Here is a 22,184-nt window from a genome sequence, read left to right as displayed (position 1 = left end):
GAGGATCTGCTCTAGAACAGGCCTCTTGGTGGGGTCCTGCTGCAGACAGCAGTTGATCAACGCCTTACACTCTGTACCATAAAGAAAAAAATGATAGGATGGTGAGTTTGCCTTTGGGTCTCTCTTTTATATATTTTTTTGTCATTGAGCACCATTTTATGTATCCATAACCACATCCAAATACATACCCACGTTTACCAACACAAACTCTTATTTTCTCTCTCAAATGGTCTATTGCTCTTGCCTCCCTCCAGCTCACCCTCCCTCCCGCTCACCTTTAGTCAGGCCCTTTTTGAAGCGCAGGCGGCCAGCAATGATATCAGCCTCCTTGTTGAAGGGCAGACGGCCACACACCAGGCCGTAGAGCAGTACCCCTAGTGACCAGATGGTGGCGTGGCGGCCCTGGTACACACCGCTCAGCACCCACTCTGGAGGACAGTACTCCTCTGTGCCTGAGGAGGAAGGGGGGAAACATTAGAATAAAAATAAAAACATCTTTACCACTGGTCATGTACAGTAGGGCACACTGACAAAATGTTTTAAAACAGTAATGAGCACTTCTTATTGGACGAGTTTAGATAGTACCTCCTCAGTCCCTCAGTTGCATTTTGTGCCTACTGAACATAATGACCCTGACCAGCCATTCTCCTGTTTTGTCCTACCTGAGTAGTCTCTGTAGGAGGATTCTCTCAGAAGGTCTCCACAGCCAAAGTCGATGAGCTTAACCCGCAGGTTGTCCGTCTGCACCAGCAGGTTCTCGGCCTTGACGTCTCGGTGCAGGACCCCTCGGTCGCGGCAGTGCCGAACAGCCAGTACCACCTGTAATAACATAATATATGCCTCTTAACAAACAGTGGTTAAGTAAAGTGTGACTAGAGATATTTGTGTATGTGATCCCTGCGGGAAATGAACACACAACCTTAGCGTTTCTAGCGCCACGCTTTTACCAACTGCGACACACAGGTCTAGACCCATCACCTGTATCATGATGATCCTGGCCAGACACTCGTCCACCCGGCCTCCCAGCTCCTCGATGAAATCAAACAGGTCCATGCAGGGATAGGGTCTCTCCAGCACCAGGATGAAACGCTCGGCCTCCTCGAACCAATCCAGCAGGCCCAGCACGTAGCAGCAGGACGGGGGCCGTGAGACGATCTGCATCAGGGCCACCTCCAGGGGCAAGGCACTCCTTTCTCCGGGCTGGAGGTGAGAGGGGTGGGGAAGTTGGAGAGGTGAGGGGGAGAAATGGGGTGCAAAGGTTGAGAGGGGGGTTGCCATTAGATGAGGTGTTCTCCACAGGTGAGAAGGCGAGTGAGGAACAACAACAACAAGCGTTCCCTTTATTGAGAGTAAGGACCGACAGTACCCCCAACCAACCGTTTACCAACGGAGAACGCAAGAGGCCCGAGCCAAACCCAGACCAAACCCCAGTAGGAGCGTTCTTGTCTTCTTAGACTTACGGTACTTGCAATTGCGTCAACTAAAACAGGCTACTTACAAGCTTTACGTATGGCTCGGCCATTCCTCTGTTCACATACTTTATGGCCACCTGGGGGGGAAAAAGCAACACGATATATTCATATAGTAGTGTGCTTTCACTTCTTGCGTTATGTGAATATTGATAGATGAAAATTCTAATGTTTACTCCTATCCGTTAACTTACTACGACCAAAATTAGAATTCTATAACCAACTGTTACAAGCTTCACCTGTTGGCCGTCACTTTTGCGCATGGCGGCGTAGACCGCCCCACATCCTCCTTTACCCAGCATGCTCCCCAGTGTGAAGAGAGCCTCAAAGCTACCTGCAACAAAGTTACGCATGAGATAGAGCCCAAATCATCAAAGATTAGAAATAACAAACTCAAGATTAGATACTGATTCATGTCATATCCAAATACTAGTTCTTCTTTAGCCTGGTCCCAGATGTCTTTGTGCTGTCTTGCCAGCTCCTGTGGTCATTGTCAGGCCCATGGCAAGACAGCACTAACACATCTGGGACCAGGCTAATTCTTCTTCTTCTGCTGAAATGATACTACGTGTAGTCTGGTCTTACTGGGGTTGGGTCCAAGATTAAAGATACTAGAGTCTGAGGATGAAGAAGAAGAGGATGATCCTCTATAGTTGTGTAGTGGGTTCTTCAACTGGCCTCTCCTTAGTCGGGTTAGATAGTGAACAACGATGGGTATCTCTGGACTAGTGTTTCTATTGTTCTTATTCCTCTTCCAGCCCTCCCTGGACCACACCCTCTCCACCAACTCCTCACTGCTCTCCTCCTCCTCTCTGGCCCTCTTTCTTCTCTTCCGTTTGGTGTTATCATCACGCCATCTCAGGTTTAGTCCCTTACCATTGTTCACCAACCCTCCTCTCCCTCCCTTCAGTCCCGAGCAGGAAAGAACTGCGCTCTCATTTTCCTCCTCCTCGTCTTCCTCTTCCTCCTTGACTTCGTTCTGTCCTCTCAGGGTTTCCTCTTTTCTCTTCCTCCCTCTCTCTCTAATGGCAGCAGCTTCTCTCTCAAGCTCAGCCTGCCTATGTGGAGCTGGGGCTCTGGGCCTGAGTCTATAAGTGTACGTTAAGGCTGGAGTGACCTGTCTTCCTACTGTCTCACTCTGAGAAGGACTTCTGCTGTATGTCTCACTTCGACTTCTGCGTCGGCTCAGGAGCGATCCCTCCCCCATGTCCTTGGCTTTGACTCTCTCTCTGGACTTCAGTTTGATCATGTTGGGCCTCATGCATGGGTTCTTGGCTCGGGATGGACCGGGAGAGTCCTTGTTGGTGGGTTCGCTCCTACTTGGTTTTGGTTTGGGTCTGGCTCGGCCTCTAGCGTTCTCTCTTGGTAAATGGTTGGGTGTTCTGTTGGTCCTTACTCTCAACAAATAAGGGAATGCTTGTTGTTGTTGTTCCTCCTCACTCTCTGTCTCCTGGGAGTGACTCTCCCTGACCCTCAGCCCTGATATTGCTTCAAACAGACAAGCAGCTTGCTTCGTCGCTCTTCTACTTTCTCTCTCCTGTCTTTCTCCTTCACTCTCTCCAGATGTCTCACTCTCACTGGCAGAGCCGGAGCTGCTGCTGCTTCCTTCCTCTTCTTCCTTACTCTCATCACTCTCTCCCTCCCTCTCTCTGCAGCTCCCAGGAGATTGGTCCCTCTCGATCTGGGACCTGCGTCTCCTGATAGGTTTGGCTAACCTCCTGCCTTGGGGAGAGTTTCTCCTTCTTCTGCCCCTCCCCACAGAGTCGGCCTCCGGCCTCTTACGGGGAGAGCGTTTCATCCCATCTCTAGAGGCGATTAGTGGAGGCCTGCGCCTCCTCACAGAGTTGGCATCCATTCTCCTGCGCTGTGGCTGGGGAGAGTCTCTCCTCTCTGTTGGCTCAGAGGCTCCTGGTGGGTAGGGGCAAGCCGGAGTCCCACGCTTCCCTCTCCCCTCTCTCCCCCTCCTCAGCACTTTCAGTGAGTCTCTGGCCATGGAGAGAGGTCTCCTGAGACCCCTACGCCTCCCACAGACTGGCAGGGAAACAGAGTACCACTAAGTTTTTTCAGACAGAAACAATCGCCTACCGTATGTTTTCCCATTATAATCTAATAATATGCTTGATTTGTAGCCCTCGCCTCTTTAATGGCACAACTTTGATTATCTTTAAAAGAAAAGTTCATTCAGACAGGGTTGACCTTACTAATACTCTGTAATAGTAAACATATGCATTTACAAAGTAAATGCATAATTCAAACTATTGGCATGTTCTATATATTGTAATAACCAATGATATTGTAATGCAATATTTATTTTCAATGAATTATCTGAACCTACCAGGGGCAGTTGATGGATTTGACAACCTCCAAGATGCCATACCTCATGACCCACTGACTTTGTTGACCCCAAATGGATACAGAGGCATGGTGATGTCACAATAAACCACAGGTGACTGTTCATGATGTCATAATGTGACTGTGCTTGGACACAATATGATGTCACAGAGGAGGTTCCAAATCACAATTCCATAGTCTGACTACCATAGTAACATGTCATTTGCGTTATTTAGAAGTTAATCTATCAATAACCCAATGAATGTTACTATGGTAAATCATTTGTATTAACTTTTTTTGATTTTTTTTATGTACGTCCCAATCACCTCACTTTTGTCTCCGTGTCGATTAGATTTGAATGTTAATGATTAGTAGACTAATCTACATCACACAGTAGCGTATCACTGACTTTGGTTTCCAGACCTCAAATTAAACTGTCACCCTTCCACTGATCGGTAACTGTACAGTCGTTTGACATCGGTGTACTGTTCCCACTCTCAACACTGACGACTAGGTTCACTGCCAGTTGGTTACAAGCACACTTGATTTGTTTTGCCTCAACTCCCACCGCCTTACAATCTCTAGGAAAGCTGGCAAAGACAGGAACACAGTGAGGAATCAAGGGGCAGAACCATATAACTGTCTCTCTAGCTCCGGTAGTCCAGAGCTCAGCTGTGCTGTGCCAGACAGACAGAGTGATAGGGTTCAGGGCCCGTTTTCAAAAAGCATCTCAGATTAGGAGTGCTGATCTAGGATCAGGTCCCCCCTGTAATACAATCTTCTACATTATGATCGAAAACGCTAAACTGATCCAAGATCAGCACTCCTACTCTGAGACTCTCTTAATGATTACTGGCCCTGAAATACATGGCGGGCCATAAAGACTAGGCAGAGGGAATGTAATGTGTGGACTTTAAGCACATGCTATTGATAAGACCAAACGGTTGAGATAATGGAATCTTTATAAAAACGAGCTGTCAATCAGTTCCTTGGAAGTGATGGTAAAGTGTATACCAGTCAGGCAGTTTTCTGAAGCCTCACTTTTTCTTTTCTTTCTTTTCTGTATTTATTGTATAGTTTCCATGGTTTGTTCAACATGAGAAGATTATTGGTTCTCATATCAGGTGAGTATACCTACACATGATGACTTAGAATGATGATGACTGTGTGTGTCTCTTGGAAGAGTGTTTAAGCAGGACAGTGAGGGTGGTCTCACGTGTGGCGCAACAGTAGTACCTAGAGGGAATGGAATGGTCGTCAGAGGTCGTCAGTAGTCGTTATATTCAAACGGTTGCAATTGTAATCGACTTTCTTGAATGGCGAATTCGCTTCGTGAATATGTGTCCAGCACGGCAGACAATAATCAGCAGCAGTGCTATTCAGAATGAAAATACTTTACATATTTCTTCATTTGTTTCTCCCTTTCTCATTTTAGTAGACACACCCCCTGAATTCTATTAATTGCAGTTTGCCAATGTAATGTTGTCATTAAAATATAGAATGATCAGATCCAGGAAGTCCAGGAACTCCTCTAATAGGAATTTTTATTTTTCAGTCTTTTTGGTCCTAGTTTCCTGTTGTCCTGAGAGAGAATTCCTGTGTGCGACAGGCAAATGTGTCCCCGTTGATGATGTCTGTGATTTCAAGGACGACTGTGACGATGGTTCCGATGAGGCGTTCTGTGGTACGTCAATCAGAAATCCTCCTCCGGCTTCTCTGCATACTCTTCAGCTCCAGAGAGCTGTTATTCTCTTCTCTCTGTTCATGTCAAATGCTCGACAGAGGCTGTGGAAACCAGTTGTTTCTTCCTTTGATAAAAAAAAACACCATTCTGTATAACAATCAAACACTTTCTATCCCTTTAGTTTTAGTCTTAGTGTTTCTCTAGCGCATCTCAGACCGTTTGCTGCGTCATTTTCATTAGGGCACACTGTAGCAAAGCGTTTTTCAATAAAAAAAAACAAAAAAACAAGCGTTTCTATTGGACAAGTTCAGGTAGTCCATCCCTGTGTCCGCCTGTTATCTTCTGTTCTGTGCCCAATGAATATGACCCTGGTCTCCCCTCTCAGGGTCGTGTGATTTTGAGCGCCACTCCTGTGGATGGAACGACAGCAGTGTGGGAGTGTACCGCTGGAGTCTGGAGATGGCTAACATCAGCCTGATACCTGGACAGGACCACACCACGGGATCACCCTGGGGTACATGTCTCAATACACACACTAAGTTCATCTTCATTCCAGTGAAACGAAATGGACGAAAGAGGATCTCAGTGCTACGATGCTTTTGGGAAACACAGCCCTAGTTGAATAGAATGGTCACATAGCTCCATTGTTATGACTGCTGCGTTGTCCATGTGCATCTTTGTACAGTATCTGTGCTGCCTGCTTGATGTGCGTGTGTATATGTCCCAGGTCATGTTATGCATGTGGAAGGCGACTCAGCAACATACTTTGTCAGAGCCGCGTTGTGGCATTCCATTGACAAACCAATGGCTTTGGGATGCCATATAAGGTAAGGAGAAATTCTGTACTAGTCAGCGTTACCCTTTGATTTATGGCACAGATGTTTTAATCATTGCGTAACAAAAAAGAGGAGGGAGAGTTCGTGAGGTATAAAGTCCTAGTTTTTCTCTGGGAATAAGTTTGTTTGGTGTCCTCTTAAAAGTATTTAACAACCTGATGGTGTATTGAAACAGCTATTGACTAAAATACAAACAAATGCGTTTCTGTGGCAGCTAGAGCTCATTTACTATGATATCAAGAAAGAGATTAAAATGTTGTTTGTGGGTTCTTAGCCAGACATGATCAGAGGTAATTGGCCTTAGCCATTAGGTCCAAGCCTCTTGTTGAGGTCGCTACAGTAGCTGTTGTACTAAGGATGCTCTGATATTTTTAGCTTCTGGTACCACATCCATGGGGACTTTAGTGCGTACTCTTGGATGTATCTGAAGATAATCCGAAACACTGGGAGCACAGAATTACTGAAGATCTACAAGCCACCGCAGACTAGAGGATGGAAGAATGCTACGGCCTTCATCGGTAATCAACCAGGAGGTTTCAAGGTTGGCATTGGAAACAAACACACACACTCACACTCGTACACGCACACTTTTTCTTCTTTTTCTCTCTTGCTCCCGCTCTCTTTTTCTCACCCCTTAGTTGGAGTTTTCTGTGGAACCCTCATCCCCTGGAGCTCAGGACATCATGCTGGATGATATCAGCTTTGAGAGCTGTGGGGAAGGGGACATACCTGCAGGCTCCCAACTCCTCACCTGTGACTTTGAGAAGGACACCTGTGCCTGGTAATGACAATAACAATAACAACCATAATAAGAATCCATTTAAACTCCAATCCTCATAATCATACTCATCATCATCCTTAAGATAACAATATTCCTGGTTATGTTTAAAGGTACCCAGACCACACTGTTTCCCTTCTGTGGAAGAGAGAAAGAGGAATAGACCACACTACTGGCAGTGGTAGGTCAAGTGTTTGTCAAACCACAGACTAGATCATATCCTAGATTGAGAGATGGAAGGAGAGGTGTTTTAGTCAGGAAATGTAAACGGGATTATTCTCTTGGTGTGTGTTTTGTTTATTTGATGTATATTTTGGATGTTGACTACACTACATATTCAACAGTATGTGGACACCCCTTCAAATTAGTGGATTTGGCTGCTTCAGCCACAACCGTTGCTGACGTGTATTAAAATCAAGCGCATAGCCATGCAATCTCCATAGACAAACATTGGCAGTAAAATGGCCTTACTGAAGAGCTCAGTGACTTTCAACGTGGACCGTCATAGGATGCCACCTTTCCAACAAGTCAGTTCGTCAAATTTCTGCTCTGCTAGAGCTTCCTGGTCAACTGTAAGTGTTGTTATTGTGAAGTGGAGACGTCTAGGAGAAACAACAGCTCAGCCGCGAAGTGGTAGGCCACACAAGCTCACAGAACTCGACCGCTGAGTGCTGAAGCGGGTAGGGCGTTAAAATCGTCTGTCCTCGGTTGCAACACTCACTACCAAGTTCCAAACTGCCTCTGGAAGCAAGATCAGCACAGTAACTGTTAGTTGGGAGCTTAGTGAAATGGCTTTCCATGGCCAAGTAGCCGCACACAGGTCTAAGATCACCATGCACAATGCCAAGTGTCAGCTGGAGTGGTGTAAAGTACACCGCCGTTGGCCTCTGGAGCAGTGGAAATGCATTCTCTGGAGTGATTAATCATTCTTCACCATCTGGCAATCCGACAGACGCTACAGCATACAATGACATTCAAGACAATTCTGTGCTTCCAAGTTTGTGGCAACAGTTTGGGGAAGGCTCTTTCCTGTTTCAGCATGACAATGCCACCGTGCACAAAGCAAAGTCCATACAGAAATGATTTGTTGAGATCGGTGTGGAAAAACTTGACTGGCCTGCACAGAGCCCTGACCTCAACGCCATCGAACACCATCAGGATGAATTGGAATGCCGACTGCGAGCCAGGCCTAATCACCCAACATCAGTGCCTGACCTCACTAATACTCTTTTGGCTGAATGGAAGCAAGTCCCTGCAGCAATGTTCCAACATCTAGTGCAAAGTCTTTCCAGAATAGCGGAGGCTGTTGTAGAAGCAAAGGGGGGACCAACTCAATATTAATGCCCATGATTTTGGAATGAGATGTTCGACCGAGCAGGTGTCCACATACTTTTGGTCATGTAGTATATGTTTCTGTAGATTACATTTCACATGGTAATCAGAAACTAGGTTTCCATCCGATTTTCATGCAAATATGCTAAAACCTGCATAAAAATAATATGTGCATTTCCCATCAGAGATGTATTTCCATCAAATTGATTTATTGTGGATTAAATGCTGTGCGTGATGATGTTGTGCACATAAAAATAACTTTAGCGATTTAGTTTTGTCACAAAAATTGTTGCGTTATAGCAGATGTACCCACTCTGGTCTTGGCACATGCCAACAACTCGGACACAGTGCTGGTAGGCTAGCCTATTATTATGGACTAGAGCGAGATTATTTTTATTTGTCAAACTTCAGCCAAGCCTGGATCATCATGTCACCAGAATAAGACCATTGATATTTATTGGAAAGGAGCATCTAACTCATCACCGTGCACTTTCACCACCCTGTGAAGTTCATCATAATGTATTTAATCTGTAGTCAAATAAACTGCATGCTTTCCAGAGTCGTAGTAGGAGGCCCATACAGCATCATAGCGTGACTCCAAGTTTACTTCGATATGATGGTTATTATATCAATATGTGTTCATGAATGCGTTTCCACCGCCATTTCTCGCATAATTCATTTTACTGAAACAAAAAGATCCCACCTAGCAATTATTTATTTTTTTACCAAAGAATTAGCTGTTTCTATCAAAACTGTTGTTCCATTTTTTTTTATCCATTCTTTACTTGCATAAAAAAGTTGGATGGAAACCTGGTTAGAGTACAAGATCGTTCTCAACTCACTGTGTGTGTGTGTGTGTGTGTGTGTGTGTGTGTGTGTGTGTGTGTGTGTGTGTGTGTGTGTGTGTGCGTGCGTTAACAGGTTATTTCATGTCCATTAACGCCAGCAGCAGGCTGGACCCCTCATCAACAGCCAGACTCATCAGCTACCCTCAGCCAGCAGGCACAGTCATCTGTGTTAGCTTCTGGTATCGCATGTATGGCAGTGATATTGGTAAGGTCTTTTTTTTAGGCGCCGCTGATGGCCAAATTCAATATCTTTGAATTCATTATTTGCAAAAGGCAATTAGTATTTTTGTCCCAATAAAGATACAATTGAGTGGGGAGTTTCAATAGGCATGATAACTATGACATCAGACTCTGAGGAGGCCAAGGGGGATCAAAACAGACCAAATGGTGCCTACTACCTATTGTCACAGTTCAACAGACATGACCCCTATCTGGTTCTTCTCCAGGCTCCGTGAGGTTCCTCACCAAGTCAACCGGAGAGCCAGAGACTGTTGTGTGGATGAGACATGGGACTCAGGGGAACAAGTGGCGCTTTACAGACCTTACCTTCACCACTGACACCCCACTACAGGTACATACCATATGTCGGATCTTAATTTGACCCCTTTCGTCGCAGGAGCAAAATAATCCTGCAGCAGAAGGATTTGAATGGATATTTAATATTTAGATTAAATTGACATATTTGTAGGGGTAGATGTATTTTTTGTTATAATAAATTGTTCAAGGCAAACAATAGGCCAAATAAATGATTGGTTGCTTCAGTGCCTGTGTGATCCAGTGGTTACAGCCGCTGACCCGGCTCACGTATGCCGGAGTCGGCATGGGTTTGAATCAATAATGTATATAAACCCTGGATTGCTGAGGCACTCCCCAGTAGGAGCAGTCCTCCATAGGAATGAATAGTATTTCACTAAACATTTTCAAGGACAAAATTACATGTATTAAAGTATTTTTTGTTGTAGTCAGGACAGTATCATTAGTAATCTCAAAAAATTATACTTTAAGGAAAATGTTTCACATATTTTTTCATTTTAATGTTTAGCTCACATAGTATAATTTTAAAGTATGCATTAAGGTGTCTGTAATAGAATAAATGTGGCAAAAATGAATGTAGACAGGTGGCAGCGCCAATTGGCCCAGCGTCGTTCGGGGAGGGTTTGGCCGGCCGGGTTGTACGGTGTTTCCTCTGACACATTGGTGCGGCTGGCTTCCAGGTTAAGCGAGCAGTGTGCCAAGAAACAGTGCAGCTTGGCAGGGTTGTTTTTCGGGGGACGTGTGGTTCTCGACTCGACTCTCGCGTCTCCCAAGTCCGTACAGGAGTTGTAGCGATGGGACATGACTGTAATTACCAATTGGGGAGAAAAAGAACTACAGGCTACGGACTTTGTTTGGTGTCAGACTTCACTGAAGACTACCTGTGCTGGAGGACATCTGCAAGATGCTGCTGGCAGGGTTAAATAATAAATGAATGTCAAATCAGTTAGACTAAGTTGTTGTCTTTTTTGTTTGCTGTCACAGTTTACCATAAGGGGTAAAAAATGACCAAACTAAATTTGTAACTACTACTTCTGACTGGATACTTTGTTTACTCTTACTGGAGGAGCTGCTTAAGAGGGCTTGAGTAGTTTCTTAATTGAGTAAATTACAATCTACTTTTACTAAAGTACAGATGTTCAGTACTTTATCCACCTCTGCAAATGATACGTAGCCTAACTATAAAACGTGGGCGAGCATCCACACTGGAGGGAAGTTTATCGTTCTACAGTAGGCCTAAATCAATCAGTTGATGGCCCAAATCAGCTCATCAACTCAGCCAGGGAAACAAACAGTAGCCTATTATTGGTTTTCACATCTTTCGTTATGTGACAATGGATAGGCTAACGGGTAGCCTTCAGAATGTAGCTTATTGGAATATAATTTTAAAAAACAAGGCGTCTATTGCAACCGTCGATGGCACTATATTATCTCCAGTTGATGTCTTGTTAAACCGTATGCGCTAAATTGCAACCATTATTGGTCACCTCATTTCCGCCCCCTAAAAGATGATGTTGGTGTTACCTTAGTCAGAGATCTGTATATAATGATGAGATGCTCATGTCTCCACCCTAACAATGGGAGTCGTTGTCCCAAAAGCAGGAATCGCAGGCATCAAGTTGAGGCCTGCATATTATTAAGCCCACAGAAACGCATTGGTCTTATTCTGGACAGATTTTGGTGAGAGTGAGCCCTCTCGCTTTGCCTCTTCCTCTTTGTCTTAGTCCTGCTTGCAACCAGTCCTTCATGATACGCTTGCCCTCTGGTTGGTATTTTCATCAGAACAACTTAGTCCTTTTTTAACAGACTAAGGGCGTCTTACAGTATCTATTTGACAAGCGTTCCGTAAAATGCAATATTGAAAGCATCCTGTCGGGCTGTATCACCGCCTGGTACGGCAAATGCACCGTCTATACATTTTGACCATATATCTTCTGTATTTTTCAATGTATTGTCATGTATTTTGACCACATAACGTGTGTTTTTCAGTTCATATTGGAGGCTGTGGTGGGTGGTAAGAAAGGTAGCATTGTCATAGACGACTTGGTAGTGAGCAGCAGCAGCAATGTGAATGGCTCCTGTCCAGCGGAGAGAGAGTGCACCTTCCAGGGGTCCCTGTGTGGCCTGCAGGTGGAGATGTCTGGAGACTTCACCTGGAACAGAACCACCGGGGCCCTGGGGGCCAACACCTCCAGCCCAGCGCTGGATCACACTCTGGGTACTGAACTGGGTGAGAGAGACATGCACACACACACACGCACGCACACAAGCAGGCACTCGTACACACACACACACACACTCATCCTGTATATGATGGTATGTTGTTGCTCAGGATACTACCTGAGTGCCCAGCTGTGGAACCACCACGTGGGTAGCAGGGGGCGTATGATAACGGGGGTGAACGATGCCACCCCTCGCAGTGGAGAGTGCTGGATGTTTTGGTACCACATGGAGGGCAGGGCCTCAGGGGAGCTCAACATCTATCTGCAGCCCTTCCCAGGCTCCAGGACCCAGACCCTACTGTGGAGCAGGACTGGAGACCTGGGAGATCGCTGGAGACACGGCCGAACTACGGTCCTCAGCCCTGATATACCTTACCAGGTACATGCAGACACTACTGGTGCTACTACTACTACTGGTGCAACTACTACTACTACTGCTGCTGCTGCTGCTGCTGCTACTACTACTACTACTACTACTACTACTACTACTACTGATGCTACTACTACTACTGGTGCTGCTGCTACTACTACTACTGGTGCAACTACTACTACTACTCTGCTGCTGCTGACTATACTCACTATACTATACTACTACTATCTACTACTACTACTGTGCTGTGCTACTATTGCTCTCTACTACTACTGTGCTACTACTACTGGCTTACTCTGTGCTGCACTACTTGGTGCTGCTACTACTGTGCTGCTACTATTGGTGCTGCTACTACTACTACTTACTACTACTACTGTGCTACTACTACTACTGGTGCTGCTGCTACTACTACTGCTACTACTACTACACTACTACATACTACTACTACTGGTGCTGCTACTACTGGTGCTCCTACTACTAATGCTGCTTACTATGTGCTGCTGCTACTACTGGTGCTGCTACTACTCTACTACTACTACTACTACTACTACTACTACTACTGTGCTACTGCTACTGGTACTGCTACTGGTGCTATACTACTACTGGCTGCTACTGCTACTACCCTGTGCTGCTGCTTACTCACGTGCTGCTGCTGCGTCTACTGTACCATGACGCTGCTACTACTACCACTGCCGCTGCTTACTACTCTACTTGGTGCTGCTACTACTACTGGGTGCTTCTATACTACTACTACTTACTACTACTCTACTATAACACTACTACTACTCTGGTGCTACTACTACTACTGGTGCTACTACTACTACTGGTGCTACTACTACTACTGGTGCTACTACTACTACGGTCTATACCTGGTGCTACTACTACTGGTGCTACTTACTACTGTGCTATTACTCGTCTTTGGTGTACTACTACTGCTATACCCTGCTGCTGCTGCTATCTACGCCTCGCGCTGCTACTACTTTACATGGTGCTGCTACTACTCTGGTGCTGCTACTACTACTGCTACTACCACTGCTGCTGCTGCTACTTACCACTTGCCGTGCTTACTACTACTACTGGTGTGCTACTACTGATGGTGCTCTACTACTACTCTGGTGCTACTACTACTACTGGTGCTACTACTTACTACTGGTGCTACTACTGCTACTTGGGCTACTCTTACTGTCCTACTACTGCTATGTCTACTAGTACTACTACTTGGTGTATTACTGGGGCTTGCTCCTGGTGTACTACTCTATCTGTTGCTACTACTATACTTGATGTTTGTGCTACTTGCGACTGGGTGATACGTACGGTGGATGCTGCTATACTCTCCTATGATGTTGCTCTGCTACTCCACTGCTGCTAGTGTCTACTACTGCTACTACTACTACTGATGCTGCTACTACTACTGGTGCTACTACTACTACTACTGATGTTGCTACTGCTACTACTACTACTACTGATGCTGCTACTACTACTGGTGCTACTACTACTATTTCTACTTCTATTACTATTTCTACTACTGATGCTGCTACCACTACTATTATTATTACTACTGCTACGACTGCTGCTGCTACTACTGCTACCACTACTACCACTATTACTACTGCTACAATTACTACTGTTACTACTACTACTACTGCTGCTGCTGCTGCTACTACTACTATGGATTATTTGTAATGGAGATTAAGTAATCAAATTACAAAAATTAAGTAACTGTAATCAGCCCGGATGATTTAAAAACATTTTTCATCAAGATTACAGTTACTTTCCTAAACAGCTGATGACATTTAGGATTTCTTCATCTAATATGAGCACTGCTGTCATTTTGTGCACCCTCAAGACTTTTCACATGCTCTTAAATTGGCAAGATTCTATTGTCCTGCTGAGCGCCCATCAAGGGTGCAAGGCTACCAAACCATTTACCACAGGCCTGGTCAATCAGAAAGTTGTCTGGACTCCATAGAGTTGCTGCTTTGTGGTGTATTTACAGTTCACTTTCACTCTGTCTCTGTGTAGCGGGAAAGAAAATGCTTTCTAATTGAGCAACATTTCAAACCGCAAATTATAGAACCTATTGTCCAACCCAAATGTTATGATAATCAGTGGTTAAGGTTATACATCACAGTATCTTGAATCATGCATTCCTGCTCGGACATGCTAATTAATTTAAACAATTGATTTATTGAATCATACCATTTTAGTAGTCTATTAGACTTAGGTCATTTGAGTGGGTTTAAGATAAGATCATTAGACTACTCGTGTGTTCTATTGCCTGACCCCGCATGACCAAATTTGTTGGCTCGTGCCGCCAATTAAAAACGTTAGGAAAAAGTTTCTATTGAGCCCTGTGGATGGTCTCACAATATCAAATATAATGTGAATTATAGCATCGGTGTGCTTTCACACCAGTCCCCAAATTAGAAATAGTCATGTTACTATTTTTTAGTTGCAGTTAAAATATGCCCGGGGTGTTAGTATTGAAAGTAATCGGTTACGTTACTGATTACTTTACTTTTCATGTTAAAAGTAATCTGCCCAACACTGACTATTACTACACAACTGAATTGAAATCACATTGACCCCAACTGTGGCGTTTGCATGTGAAAGCCAAACACACATTGTGGTCATACATGAATTAACACTAGAAGTAGATCCGCACTGATAGTGTTTTATCACACGTAAACCGCTAAACGTCTGATTGAGCGTCATAAATCATCATCCAATGAAAAGATAAAGAAAAGAGGCATCTTGCTTTTCTGTGCTGGAGATAAAACAGCTGGCACGTACATGGTTGAGTTTGTCACAAAGTCCGCCATGGTCTGCGATATAGTCTTTGGATCATCTGAAAAACGGAAATATACCCTCAACGTAATCAGATACGTTTTGTGCAAACAGTCTGGTGAGTGCTGACGTGCAATCTGCAGTCAGGTTGTGCACTTCAACCCTTCCGTAGACTACTAAAGGTGTACTAGCACACACAGAGAGTCAGAATGAGAGTACGGGGTGATATCTAGGCATCCTATTGGCACCATATTCCCTAAATAGTGCACTACTTTTGACCAGAGCCCTACAGTGGTGCACTATATAGGGAATAGAGTGCCATTTCAGACAAACCCTAGATATAGTATGACTTCTACTCTGGGATTCAGCTAAGGACACGTTCAGCTGAGGACCACTGTTTACTGTACCCTGTAATCTACTTTCCCACTAATTTACACTTATGAAGCATGGACCCTGTACGTATTGTAGTACAATCAAACACAGACAGTTCATAGATAGACTAAGATTACAGCAATGTGTTTCCTGATTGACAGGTCATCTTTGAGGCTGTGGCCGGGGATGACCGGGAGGGGGACATTGCCATTGATGACCTCACACTTGTTAATGGGCCGTGTCCACCCCAAGGTGAGTGTGTCAATGGATCGATGACCAGTGGGATGTTAATGTGAAAACAAAAATACACACAGAAACCAGAAAGGCTCAGAAAGCTATTCTTACTATGTGTGTGTTCTTGAGTTCGTGCATGCGTCCATCCATATGTGTGTGCACGCAAGTCCATGCGTCCATCAGTGTGTGTGTGTTCTGCAGGGTTCTGTGACTTTGAGATGGACTACTGTGGCTGGCTGAACAGTCCCCCAGCTGCGTCAGGAGTGGACTGGGAGTGGTTGTCCGGGTCCAGTGGAGGACGCTTCTCTCCAACAGTGGACCACACCACCAACTCTGGCCAGGGTAGGCTGACGGTGTGACTGAAGGTGTTTGATCCTAGGTCAACTCTGTCTGTGCCACAAGATCGTATTTGACCGCTGAGCTAAAGTCTTAGCTCAACTTTAGGCTTGGGGAGCTAAAACAAGTCTTCAAGCCTGTGTGACCAATTGGGTTTGAGCCCTGGTCGGCCCTGTGCCACAAGACAGTGTTAGCCTGCTGAAGTTTATACCCAGGGCAAAGTGTGGTTTTCATTGTCTAAAGAAAATGGCTTTACTTTGTTGTGGCTCTCCTCTCCAGGACACTACATCCTCTTCTCGCCTGGTATATTTTCCTCTGGACTGGAGATTACCCAGCTGCAGAGTGAACCTATGGACGCGGTAGAGAATGCATGTATAGAGTTCTGGTACTTCATGGACATGTGGGGACTCATGGGTAAGTAGCCTAAACTGGCTCTGATATGGCTGTCAATGGTGAAGGATATAATGCTAAACAATAAACCTATCTTGCATGCACAGGAGGTTGGTGGCGCCTTAATTGGGCTCGTGGTAATGGCTGGAGCGAAGTCAGTGGAATGGTACATAATACATCCAACACATGGTTTCCAGGTGTTTGATGCCATTCCATTTGCTCCGTTCCGGCCATTATTATGAGCCGTCCTCCCCTCAGCAGCCTCCTGTGCGTGTAATACCATGCCACTATAGGGCCTACTGGTGTCATACATACCAAAACAAAGTGTGTTTGCTTCCCCCCCCCCAGAGCAGATGGAGCTGACAGTGTATGTGAACGAGACAGGTGTTCTACGTTTGATATGGAGCAGATTTGGTAAACTCAACCCAATCTGGTATCAGGCCATGGTGGACTACAACGCTACAGGACCACACCAGGTCAGACAACGGTCAACCAATAAGACAGCGGTCAACCAATGTACTAGTGAGCATTCAAGTAGACATTGTTGGACCATGTGTTTTGTTGCAGATCATATTTTCTACCAAGCGCCCCAAGATGGAAGACGGAGCCATAGCCCTGGATGACATCCACGTTAGGATGAACCTGACCTGTGCAGAGCTGATCCCAACCACTTCAGCCCCCACCACAGTACCCACCACCCCTCCAGCCACCCCTATGGACTGCACCTTTGAACATGGTGAGGCATAGAGAAGAGGCTTACCAGGAAATACATTAACCTGGTCCCAGATCTCTTTGCCATAGGTTTGCCAACCCCTCCTAGTTTAGCCTGAAGTCTCCTGGAATTGCGGAAGAATTCCAAGAAGATTTACTTGGTCTGATTGGCATTATGAGTTGCAGGGAGGGTTCAGCTTCATAAAGGAGCACTGTGAAGGAAGCATTAACATAAGCCTGTAACAGAGAAGATAGGAAAACTACATGAGATGAAAATGTTCCTGTCTTTCCCCAGGCCTGTGTAACTGTGTCCAGGAGACCGACGATGCCTTCGACTGGGTCCACTCCCAAGGCCTGCAGGTGGACCAGCCATGGAATGGACCGCTGTACGACCACACGGTCGGAAATGACAAAGGTACTGTTCTGGACCTGAAGAGCTAGCTACTGTCATGGAAATTCTACACAGGGACATTCCAGGTCATTTTTTAATTAATCATTGTTTATTATCAGCATGCTGGAGAGGTCACAGTCAAACTTAGATGCGTAATGTACCGGTCTGAAGTGAGCTTCTCCCACGGGGCAGTCCCGTTAGATCCCTTTATATACTGGTTACACGTTACATAGGCATAGTTCATAGGGTTGGTTCCGTCATGCGTCTGGCACCGTCTCCTACATATTCTGGCCGTTCTGCCAGATGGTCCAAAGGAGGGGGTCATGTCGGATTATTTATGACACTAAGACAAGATGAAATTTAGAAGGCAGTCTCTTCACATGCTAAAATGTTACAACACATTACTCATAGGGAGACAAATTAAACATCCCTGCATATGCCACAAGTGTCACTCAAAGTGGCGAAGACTGTCATTTAAAAATGGCTGCTTTGTGTCCTGTGTGTGTGACAGGGTTTTACCTGATGGTGAATATGTCTGGTAGCGTGGACGGTGAGACCGCGGTCGTCTCTGTTCCTCTTACGTTCCAAACCACGGACCTCTGCGTTGGCTTCTGGTATTACATGTTGGGACCATCTGTGTCCAACCTGGACCTCTTAGTGCAGACGGTATGTACAGTAGACAGCTACTACAGTATGGGCTGCTTTCCCAGACACAGACTCAACCGGGTCTTGGACTGAGAAGTACTTTCAATTCAGAATCCAAATTGAGCTTGTTTTTTAGTCCGGGACTAGGCTTAATCTCTGTCCTGGCCGTATATGTTTTACACGGTTGTTTTATAAGGAGTTTTACAACTCTGGGCTTTAGTTACATTATAATAAACATACAGAATTCCCTGATGACTGCTATTGCCCAAATCATTGTCAATATATGTATTAGTGGCGAGGGGGTTTAGAGTAACAGATAGAAGCCTTCTACAGTTGGTTGAAATGTCGGTTGAACAAGTGCCTTTCATCACCAAGCTTTTATGCTATTGTCCTCTAACTTGCACATAACTACCTTCTCAACTAATAGTTCTGTTTTTTCCACTCCGCCACATATAAGAGTACTGTAACATTTAGTAGTACATGGAACTATAATCATTCTCTTCATGGTAGAAAACATCAAGAACTGTGGTGTGGACTCGCCAAGGCAGCCAGGATTCAGAGTGGATGAATGCACAGGTTCAACTCAGCATAGTAGACACACAGGAGGTATGGATACACACACACAGTGGTAATGAGGGCCCGGAACAGGGCAGCTGGCCCTTGGATGTACACGGAGAGCTAATATTAATAATATGCATGTCATTCTCTCCTGGTTCAAAGTGGAGGAAGAGATAGACTTCATCACTACTTGTATATGTGAGAGGTTTACCTGATGGTACACACACGTGCACATTGACATGTTGAGTGCACCGAGCTGTCTGTTTGAACTACTGGCGCGCAGCTCGGACACCCGTGCATACCCCACAAGACATGCCACCAGAGGTCTCTTCACAGTCCCCAAGTCCAGAATAGACTATGGGAGGCACACAGTACTACATAGAGCCATGACTACATGGAACTCTATTCCACATCAAGTAACTGATGCAAGCAGTGAATTATATTTAAAAAAACAGATACAAATATACCTTATTGAACAGCGGGGACTGAGAAACACAAACATAGGCACAGACACATGCATACACACACGATAACATACACACACGTGCACATGGATTTTGTACTGTAGATATGTGGTAGTGGTGGAGTAGGGGCCTGAGGGGGCACAATGTGTTGTGAAATCTGTGAATGTATTGTAATGTTTTGAAAATGGTATAAACTGCCTTCATTTTGCTGGACCCCAGGAATAGTAGCTGCTGCCTTGGCTAATGGGGATCTATAATACATGCACATGTATCATCTGTGGTCTAGGTTCAGTTCTCTGGAAGCAGGAATACCTCTGGCAGTGGGTTTATAGCCATCGATGATGTCACAGTCAAGGAAGGAGCCTGCAAAGATCAACGTAAGAGATGCGTTCATAATGGCTCTATAAACACACTGCCCTGTGAAGCATTTTTTAACACTGAAAGTGTGATTGTTGTTATTACATTGCCACTAATGCACATAGGTTATACTATGTCGATCATATCACTTACTAGAGTTCCATTTCATTCTGTGGGGTTATACCATATCAAACACATCATGTAGGCAATATATTTCCTCACTGATTTGAGACTATGAAGATATTCTAAATCGGGAGAGTATGGGGAAGCAGCAGGGTAATATGTGTTTGCTTCATACAGATCCGTGTGGATTTGAGGTAGACTCCTGGTGTGACTTTGAGGTAGACATGAGTCACAAGGGGCGCTGGGACCGTTTGAGAGGCAGGAAGGACCGACTGGACCACACCTACAGAACTGAGAACGGTGAGTGTTATTATGGCCCAGTATCATTGTGTTTGGGAAGGGTGGTAACCAGGATGTCCCATCTGGCCGTCTTCAGGAAGCAGGTCAAACAGTAGTCATGCATGGCATTGTTTGGCTGCGAATTTAGTTGGTGCAAAAGCGGGATTTGAGCACCCGTTAAAGCGCTGCGTAAATCCAATCTATTATAATGACAATTATTGATTGTCTTGTGTCCTGTAGGTTTCTATCTGACTGTGTTGAAGCGGAACTCTGAGGAGATGGAGGTGGCCCAGCTGCTTTCTTCAGAGCTAAGCTCTACCACAGGGATGTGTGTTCGTTTCTGGTGAGCTCAGTCCCTCGCTGTTACCTCACTCTCCTCCCAACTCGCCTCTCCTCACCTTTCTTTTCCCCTCTCACCCCTTGCCTCGTTTCTCACCTCACTCTCCTACTAAAAACCTCACCCCATAATCTCCTCATTTTACCTCTGCCCTGATCTCTCACTCCTCGCCTCTAGGTACTGGCTGCCTGCTGGCTCCACTGACCGTCTGTCAGTGCATGTCCTGAGGAGCGGGGAGCAGGGCCTGGCTCTGTGGCAGCGTTCTGGAGCTTCCTCTACAGGCTGGGAGGTGGCAGAACTCACTGTGTCTGCCCCTAACACCTTTAAGGTTAGCTCAGCTAGCTAGCTACCGCAACACTGTACGCATTCTAATTGGCTGTGGTACCAGCCATTCCTATGACCAGGTATCCTCATTGGAAAGTGGAATGGCGAGTGACTGATGGATATCTTTCCGCTTTCTTCTGACTTCACACGCCCACAAAACTCCCATCCCCTCACCCCACACACCACACACACTCCCAGGTGGTTTTCAGAGCAGAGCACGCGCCGGGCTCTGATTCGACGGTGCAGATTGATGACGTGTCTATGAGGGAAGGAGCCTGTACTCCCACGGGCAGCTGTGACTTTGAGTCTGGCCAGTGTACCTGGGTCAACGAGGCCCGGACAGACGGACACGACTGGGTACAGGCAGACGGACGCTTCCATGGCCCAGACACTGACCACACCAGTCAGACACCAGAGGGTGAGGGCTTGGACCACAGGCACCGCAGGCAGTTACAAAGAGAAACACGTTGATCGATCCAGGTCAACTAGTTGAAAATCATGCTAGAATAGGATTCCCTTCCAATTAAACCTGTGAAAGAGAAGATGCTCTCAGTCAACTTACCTAGTAAAATAACGATAAATTAACACGGAGATTGTACACACATCGTTTTGGTAGCTTAATGTGGTGCAGCCAGACATCAAAGCCCATTTTCCTGTGCATCAGATACTCAAGCTGAAATGGTAGTTGCTGCCTTATGATGATGACTGATGTATACGTAACCTATATTGTGATCTGTTCTCTTATCAGGGAGGTTTTTGCTGAGCCCGGCCCTGCCCCAGAACCAGAGCAGTCGGGCCGTGGTGGTCTCCGAGTGGATCCAGTCTCAGACTGAAGCCACCTGCCTTACCATCTGGTACCACATGAATGGCAGGTCAGAGCCTAGACTTACAGGGACTTGGCTTTTCTTAGAGGGGAAGTTTGTGTGGGAAGTTTGTGTGGTGTCTGGTACATTAAAACCACATATGACAAGTTACATACATTCAAAAACAAGACATACACACCCCACCCTCTGGTTGGAGTAATTTACGTTTCAGTAATTTAGCAGACACTTATCCAGAAGCAGTTTAGGGTAAAGTGCCTTGCTCGAGGGCACATCAACAGATTTCTTTTTACATCTAGTCGGCTCGGGGATTCGAACCAGCGACTTTTTGGTTACTGGCCCAACGCTCTTAACCACTAGGCTACCTGCCACCGTATGGAACGGTACTATTGTAATGAACTGTATATGAACTACTACTATTGGGATAGCAGGCTCTATATTGGTAAAGTGTGGTAGGAGTCAACATTTCTCTAATAGAATAATTATCGTCCCCCCTTTATGTGTTCCTTATTGTGCAGTGAGTCTGGGGCCCTGCGTGTGTTTGAGCGCTCTGGGCCAACAAAACAAGAGTTACTGTTTGAGACCCAGTCTGGGGGATCCAACTGGACCCGTTTTTCTGGCTCTGTGGAGAAGTCCGGCCCATTCCAGGTA

At 45.5% G+C, this 22,184-nt stretch overlaps 1 protein-coding gene across 1 annotated transcript in view; it reads left to right on the top strand.

Moving 5' to 3' along the window:
- The first annotated feature begins 4,807 nt into the window (after positions 1-4,807).
- Positions 4,808-22,184, top strand: part of si:ch211-106h4.4 (MAM and LDL-receptor class A domain-containing protein 1) — a 37,100-nt gene continuing 19,723 nt past the window's right edge. The window contains exons 1-26 of the mRNA XM_023976810.3: positions 4,808-4,924; positions 5,356-5,484; positions 5,870-5,998; positions 6,212-6,311; positions 6,696-6,861; positions 6,959-7,101; positions 7,212-7,279; positions 9,352-9,483; positions 9,725-9,849; positions 11,802-12,042; positions 12,145-12,413; positions 15,725-15,815; positions 15,999-16,139; positions 16,413-16,547; positions 16,872-16,999; positions 17,091-17,259; positions 17,530-17,649; positions 18,137-18,291; positions 18,781-18,876; positions 19,579-19,669; positions 19,950-20,072; positions 20,292-20,394; positions 20,566-20,716; positions 20,911-21,130; positions 21,461-21,584; positions 22,052-22,181. Coding sequence (XP_023832578.2) covers positions 4,897-4,924; positions 5,356-5,484; positions 5,870-5,998; positions 6,212-6,311; positions 6,696-6,861; positions 6,959-7,101; positions 7,212-7,279; positions 9,352-9,483; positions 9,725-9,849; positions 11,802-12,042; positions 12,145-12,413; positions 15,725-15,815; positions 15,999-16,139; positions 16,413-16,547; positions 16,872-16,999; positions 17,091-17,259; positions 17,530-17,649; positions 18,137-18,291; positions 18,781-18,876; positions 19,579-19,669; positions 19,950-20,072; positions 20,292-20,394; positions 20,566-20,716; positions 20,911-21,130; positions 21,461-21,584; positions 22,052-22,181 — 3,507 coding nt within the window. The 5' untranslated portion in view covers positions 4,808-4,896. The remainder of the gene's footprint in view (positions 4,925-5,355; positions 5,485-5,869; positions 5,999-6,211; positions 6,312-6,695; positions 6,862-6,958; positions 7,102-7,211; positions 7,280-9,351; positions 9,484-9,724; positions 9,850-11,801; positions 12,043-12,144; positions 12,414-15,724; positions 15,816-15,998; positions 16,140-16,412; positions 16,548-16,871; positions 17,000-17,090; positions 17,260-17,529; positions 17,650-18,136; positions 18,292-18,780; positions 18,877-19,578; positions 19,670-19,949; positions 20,073-20,291; positions 20,395-20,565; positions 20,717-20,910; positions 21,131-21,460; positions 21,585-22,051; positions 22,182-22,184) is intronic.

This window comes from Salvelinus sp. IW2-2015, linkage group LG32, assembly GCF_002910315.2.
Source record: "Salvelinus sp. IW2-2015 linkage group LG32, ASM291031v2, whole genome shotgun sequence".
In the NCBI taxonomy this organism is placed as follows: domain Eukaryota; kingdom Metazoa; phylum Chordata; class Actinopteri; order Salmoniformes; family Salmonidae; genus Salvelinus; species Salvelinus sp. IW2-2015.
The sequence above is the reverse complement of the archived record's forward strand: the minus strand, read 5'-3'. Positions and strand labels throughout refer to the sequence as shown.